Here is a 7,500-nt window from a genome sequence, read left to right on the forward strand (position 1 = left end):
TATATTATGCATCCTCTATCATCAACAGATATAATATTCATTCTTATGCAGATGATGCACAGATATATTTTACCCTAAAAGCTCAATATCCTTGATGATTGTCTCTGATATGAAGTGCTGGACGTCCCAAAACTTCCTCCAACTCAGTGACATCAGATCAGAAACTTTTCTGTTTGGCCAAAAAACTCCATCAGTCTGATTCAAAGTCAACATTAAAGCTTTCTGCAGAAACTTGAGCATAATGTTTGAATCTGTTGTCTGTTTGGACCCAGGTCAGAGAGAGCTGCAGTCCTGCCCCCTTCAGCTGAAGGACTTCTCTACTGCTGAACTTCAGAAGGTTCTCCAGGCCTTCATGGCATCTCCCTTAGACTGCTGTGATTCTCTTTATTGCTGCCTGAGCCAACAGTCCCTCTAACTGATACTGATAAAACTATGGTGTACAGTAGGGTCACCCTCTAACCCTCTAACCCTAACCCTCTAAATCCCTAACCTCCTACACCCCTAACCCCCAACCCCCTAACCCCCAACCCCCAACCCTCTAACCCCCTGACTCCATAACTCCCTACTAATAACTCCCTCCCTAATCCCTAACCCTAACCCTCTAACCCTCTAACCCTCTAAACCCCTAACCCCTAACCCTAACCCTCTAACCCCAGAGTGCTGTGAGGGTGAGTAGTACTGGTAGTATTGGTAGTAGTGGTAGTATTGGTAGTACTGGTAGTACTGGTAGTACTGGTAGTATTGGTAGTAGTGGTAGTATTGGTAGTACTGGTAGTACTGGTAGTATTGGTAGTATTGGTAGTACTGGTAGTACTGGTAGTATTGGTAGTATTGGTAGTACTGGTAGTACTGGTAGTACTGGTAGTACTGGTAGTATTGGTAGTAGTGGTAGTATTGGTAGTACTGGTAGTATTGGTAGTATTGGTAGTATTGGTAGTACTGGTAGTACTGGTAGTACTGGTAGTATCAGTATATAAAGTGTTACCCAGGTAGCTGCTGTACTGCACCGCCCCGCTGTCGTCATCCAGGTAGGCTGACAGCACCCTGCTGGAGGTGTTGAAGACCAGAACTGAACCGGTCCAGTAAGACGAACCTGGAGCTCCCATGATCATCAGATCCTGACATGTAACACGGATCAGAGAACATCTATTATATCTCAGTTATATCTCTATTATATCTCAATTATATCTCTATTATATCTCAATTATATCTCAATTATACATCTTTTATATCTGTATTATATCTCTAGTAAACCTCTTTCAAATCTCTATCATATTTCTATTAAGTCTATATCATATCTCTCTTATACCTGGTATATCTCTATTGAATCTCCATTATGTTTCTATCAAACCTCAATTATACCTTTATCATACCTCTATCATATCTCTATCACACCTCTCTCATATTTCTATCACATCTCAATCACATCTCTATCACATCTCTATCATATCTCTATCACACCTCTCTCATATTTCTATCACATCTCTAACACATCTCTATCACATCTCTATCACATCTCTATCACATCTCTAACATATCTCTATCACATCTCTATCACATCTCTATCATATTTCTATCACATCTCTATCACATCTCTGTCATATCTCTATCACATCTCTATCATATCTGTATCACATCTCTATCATATTTCTATCACATCTCTATCACATCTCTATCATATCTCTATCACATCTCTATCATATTTCTATCACATCTCTATCACATCTCTATCATATCTCTATCACATCTCTATCATATTTCTATCACATCTCTATCACATCTCTATCATATTTCTATCATATCTCTATCACATCTCTATCATATCTCTATCACATCTCTATCATATTTCTATCACATCTCTATCACATCTCTATCATTTTTCTATCACATCTCTATTATACCTCTATCATATCTCTATTATAATTGTGTTATATTTGTATCAGTATGTTGACTTCCTGTCTCTACCTCTGTCAGGAAGTTGGAAATGCCGGCCTGACAAGACCCATAATCCTCTCCAAACTTCCTCTGGTGGTCTGAGAGAGAGACAGACAGACAGACAGACAGACAGGCAGGCAGACAGACAGGCAGGCAGACAGACAGACAGGCAGGCAGGCAGACAGACAGGCAGGCAGACAGACAGACAGGCAGGCAGACAGACAGGCAGACAGACAGACAGACAGACAGACAGGTAGGGAGGTAAAGGTGAAGGACAGACAGATAAGCAGCTGATGTTTCCCAGACTGATCTGGTTTCTGAAGGTTAATATTGATCTCCATGATATTGATCTCCATGTTTAGACTGAAGCTTCAACATCTTTATATTTCACCGTTTTCATGAAAAAAAACCCCCACAAATATCCCAGAATTCAGTGTTTCCCCAGAATGTTCTTCTTGTCAGAGTGGGACACGAAAACTCTCCACTGACACCAGAACAACACTAACAACTAATAACACTAATAATACTAATAATATGAATAACTGTAATAACACTAATAATACTAATAATATGAATAACTGTAATAACACTAATAATACTAATAATATGAATAACTCTAATAACACTAATAATATCAATAATACCACTAATGAAACAGATGAAAGCACTCTTGTCTCATTAGAGTCACACCAGTTAAGTAAATCTGTTCTCAATCAAACGGCATCATATCTATCAGATCAGACTGCTGTGTGTGTGTGTGTGTGTGTGTGTGTGTGTGTGTGTGTTACCGTGCGGTGTGTGTGTGTGTGTGTGTGTGTGTGTGTGTGTACCTCTGTAGCAGGGTATTATGGGCGGGGCCGGTCTTAGGTCGTTGCCATAGGGATAACAGACTCCATTAGGTAGTTTATGGTTCTGACTGTCTTTCTTAGAATAGAAGACGTTCTTCCACCGGTGAGCACACGCCTGGACACACACACACACACACACACACACACACACACACACACACACACACACACAAAACATGTGACATGGAGTCTTTATCCAGAACAAAAAAAAACCACAAGATAACAAAAAGAGTTTTGTTGTTCTCATGACCAGAGTCACTGGAACAAAGTCTGTACTGAGAGAGAGAGTGTGTGTGGTGTGTGTGTGTGTGTGTGTGTGTGTGGTGTGTGTGTGTGTGTGTGTGTGTGTGTGTGTGTGTGTGTGTGTGTGTGGTGTGTGTGTGTGTGTGTGTGTGTGTGTGTGTGTGTGTGTGTTACCAGTATGTGTCCATCTCCAGGTTGTCTGGACAGACTGACTCCCAGCCACTGGTTATCACTCTCTGCTTCACAAGTCTTCCCACAGCTCACCATATCTACACACACACACACACACACAGTCACATGAAGTTGTTAATAAATTAGCAGTATGTGTCAATCACTATTTGCACACACACACACACACACACACACACACACACACCAGTGTGTAAGGCCTGGCAGGCTCTGCCCTCGGCGGAGAGGCTGCAGCTGTAAACGACTCCGGGGGATCGAACCCACGGACTGGAGGACGAGTTTCCTACTGGAGCTCCAACCAGCAACCTGCAGACAGACAGGCAGAGAGACAGACAGGCAGTGAGACAGACAGGCAGAGAGACAGACAGGCAGAGAGACAGACAGACAGAGAGACAGACAGGGAGTGAGACAGACAGGCAGAGAGACAGACAGACAGAGAGACAGACAGGGAGTGAGACAGACAGGTGTCTAGACTGTCTGTCTATTCAGTGTTTGAATGGCTTCTGTGTCTCAGGCATCAAAGAGCTTCTGTCATTAACAAGAACTGGCTAATTAACATGCGCACACACACACACACACACACACACACACACACACACACACACACACACACACACACACACACGTATATGTGTGTTAAATTTACTTCATTAAACAGTTTAAACTGTTGATTTGATCATGAACACACTTCATTATTACTGGATATCAGTAACCATGGTAACTACAGTTCCCTATGGGATCAATACAGCATCACATATTATTATTATTATTGTAATAATAATAATAATAATAATAAAAATAATAACTAATATTATAACTAAATTGCAATATAAAGCCCTATAAAGGCAAACAGCAGTATTTTTTTTTTTTTTAAAGAAGTTAGAAGTCAAACATTTAGTTTTAATATCAACACACTGTATTACCCAGAATGCTCCACTACTGTGCAATACTCTGACCTCTGACCTACCTAGTATTATTATTATTATTATTATTATTATTATTATTATTATTATTATCATAAAGAGTACCAGGGATTAGCGGGGATCAATAGAGGATCAATAGGAAAGCAGAATTAATATTAATATTATTTACTGTAGTACATGAATATCAGATCAATGGTATGAATCTGAACATTATTCAGTGGGAACATGAATATTATTTACAGTGGGAACATGAACATTATTCAGTGGGAACATGAATATTCAGTGGGAATATGATTATTCAGTGGGAACATGAATATTCAGTGGGAACATGAATATTCAGTAGGAACATGAATATTATTCACAGTATGAATATGAGCTGCTCCTCACCAGCTGTGTTCTCGGTGCCGGTGCAGCAGAACTGAGTATCCGAACATGGATCCGGTCGGACCGTGAACCTGCAGGCTGTGGTCCTGGTCCAGGTTGTATCCTGCTGCGCTCTGGACCAGGACCACCAGGACCACCAGGACCAGAGGCAGACTGGGCCGCACACACACACACACTGCTGTCCACCGCATGATGCAGTCCAGCTGCACAGGAAACCAGTAAGAAACAGTTTAGTCCACCTGGTTTAATATGAAACTATAATCCACCTGGTTTAATATGAAACTATAATCCACCTGGTTTAATATGTACGGAAGAGGATCAGGGCCACATGTGAAAAATGTATTTGAGTTCTGAGTTTAAAGTCAGAACTTTATCTTTATTCTCAGAATTCTGACTTTAAACTCAGAACTCAAATACATTTTTCACATGTGGCCCTGATCCTCTTCTGTAAATATGAAACTATAATCCACCTGGTTTAATATGAAACTACAATTAATCCACTGTTATAAAAAATAACCAATAATTGTTCCAAAGTTGAATAATATAAACTGATTAATCCTGTACTGTAACAGTACTACTTCAACAGTACTACAACAGCGCTTCGACGGTACTTCAACAGTACTGTAAAAGTACTTTAACAGTATCATGTACTGTAACAATACTTTAACAGTACTTCAACAGTACTTTAACAGTATTTCAACAGTATCATGTACTGTAACAGTACTGTAACAGTACTTTAACAGTATCATGTACTGTAACAGTACTGTAACAGTACTTCAACAGTACTTTAACAGTACTTTAACAGTGTAACGCTACATTAACAGGATTTTAACATTACTGTAATAGTACATAAATACTACTTGAACAGCACATAAATAGTAGCCTACTTTAGATTTAGACTGTAGGTCCAGGCGGCACCGGGTCAGAATGTAGATCCAGATCAGACTGTAGATCCAGATCGGACTGTAGATCCAGATCAGACTGTAGATCCAGACTGTACCGGCTGGTGAATCCGGATCCTGAACCCCGTGTCTTTCTTCTGTGTGGTTTCCTTATAAACCCCCGGTCAGACTCGCAGTGTTTTCGGATGATAAAGTCCTGTTGCGCCTCTGTCTCGTGCGTCCCCGAGTCTCCTTCCAGTGCGCGAGCCACCGGTCTGCCGTCTCCCCGCGAGCTGTCGGAATTCCTTCACGTGAAACTTATTGAGGAAAAAAGTGAAATAAAATGAACTGAATTAAACTGAGAGGAAGGAAAGTGAATCAAACTAAAGTCCACTTCAGTTCACTTCAGTTCAGTTGACTAGTGCGGAAGATTTTGAAACCGGGAGCTGCACGCGGGGACCGCCCCGACCCCCTCCCCTCCCTCCCCTCCCCTCTCAGTGTGTGTGTGTGTGTGTGTGTGTGTGACTATAAGGGTGTTTCCTCTCTACTCCCCCAACCTCCACCAACACTGAGTGTGTGTGTGTGTGTGTGTGTGTGTGTGTGACAGGGTGTTTCCTCTCCAGTTAACACTGCAGTGTGAATGGAGTCGGTCTGACTTTAATCTGATTTTACTGTCTGAACTCTGTTAACAAGATTACTGAGCTGCTCCTGCTTTACAACAACAATAATAATAATAATAATAATAACAAGCAGACAGTCAACATGTTGTTCCACCAGTGATGTGGTTCTTGGGTCAGTCAGTGATTGCTGAGTGAACTTGAAATATGAGTGAAATTGTATTTGCATTTTGGTATGGGACAATGAAAGGACAGACTGACCATATATTTCTGTTGCCTACTCTCCTCAGAATTAGGCTTACAAGTTATATCTTGAAATGTAATAACTGTAATTGTCCTGTTTTTACTCAATACAGTACAAAATATAAGAACTACAATCCGTACATTACACAATGTACACTACAATACAATTTATAATACAATATACAATATAACATACGACACCAGGAGCGTGAGTGTTATGAACAATATAAATGCTAAATGATAAGTGATATATGGTATTGCACAGTAGGTCAGTGGTAATATGATATCAGTAGTGAACACTGAGGCACAGTGGTAGTGCAGTGATGATGCAATAACAGAACAACAGTCCAACAACTGGACAATAACTACAGTGTCTTGTGGTTAGAGGTTATGATAACTTTAACTGTGTTGCTTTACCACTGAGTCCCCATTCATTGTCAATGCCGCCCCCTAGTGGCACAACAGTGTGACTAATGAACTAACGGACTGACCGATCCATAGTCCCTTGGTGGGGGACAATAATAGTAATAATGGTAGTATTACTTCTGGCGCCATCGAACATGGCTGCCACGCAGAACTCGTCCACAATTTGTAATTTTTGTTGTTGTTATTATTCCCGCTGTCTCACCAACAACCGTGTCTATCATCCAGTATGATAGACAGACTTTACTGGACATCAGATCTATGATGGAAGCTATTCTTTCATCAAGATCTACAACAACAAACATGGCGGACGACCCAGACCTGCTACCTGTGTTGTTACCTGGGAAACGGCCCAGGACGTGCAGGAGGGGGAAAAGAGCCGGACCGCTAGCCAGGCTGAGCGTGAGAACCGGCCTCCTCTCCTGAGTGTTCTTCTGCCGAATGTCCAGTCACTGGACAACAAACTGGACGAACTTCGGAGCAGGTTGACTTTAAGAACTGTAACGTTATGGTTTTCACAGAGACTTGGCTGGACCCCTCGATCCCCTGATCCCCCGACATTTTCCTGGAGGGGCGCAGCATTTACAGACAGGACGGGACACCAGAGTCGGGGAAATGACGAAAGAGGCGTTCTGATGTGGAGATTATCCACCGCATGGTACCGGCTCGACTCGCCTCGACTCGACTCTACTCACTTTTGGTAGTACTTGGTTTTCCACTGCAGATAGTTCCCCCTCAATGTGCCCCACCCCCCACAACTGGTCGTCATAGCGACGCCGCATGAAACGTGACACACAGCTACTATGGAGGATAT

General features: G+C 41.7%; 1 protein-coding gene across 1 annotated transcript in view; it reads right to left on the reverse strand.

Annotated features, from left to right (window-relative positions):
* LOC139639363 (integrin alpha-4-like) overlaps positions 1–5,806 on the reverse strand; it is a gene marked incomplete at its 3' end in the record, with an annotated part of 10,502 nt that extends 4,696 nt beyond the window's left edge. Inside the window, exons 1-7 of the mRNA XM_071513448.1 lie at positions 5,410–5,806; positions 4,526–4,725; positions 3,403–3,521; positions 3,201–3,295; positions 2,766–2,898; positions 1,966–2,033; positions 986–1,118 (exon numbers count right to left, since the gene is read on the reverse strand). Coding sequence (XP_071369549.1) covers positions 986–1,118; positions 1,966–2,033; positions 2,766–2,898; positions 3,201–3,295; positions 3,403–3,521; positions 4,526–4,713 — 736 coding nt within the window. The remainder of the gene's footprint in view (positions 1–985; positions 1,119–1,965; positions 2,034–2,765; positions 2,899–3,200; positions 3,296–3,402; positions 3,522–4,525; positions 4,726–5,409) is intronic.
* Between the last annotated feature and the right edge of the window lie 1,694 nt (positions 5,807–7,500).

This window comes from Centroberyx affinis, unplaced genomic scaffold (assembly GCF_046629955.1).
Source record: "Centroberyx affinis isolate AG114_WGS23_722 - 3 ecotype Tasmania unplaced genomic scaffold, CSIRO-AGI_Caff_v1 ptg007182l_1, whole genome shotgun sequence".
Taxonomy (NCBI): Eukaryota; Metazoa; Chordata; class Actinopteri; order Beryciformes; family Berycidae; genus Centroberyx; species Centroberyx affinis.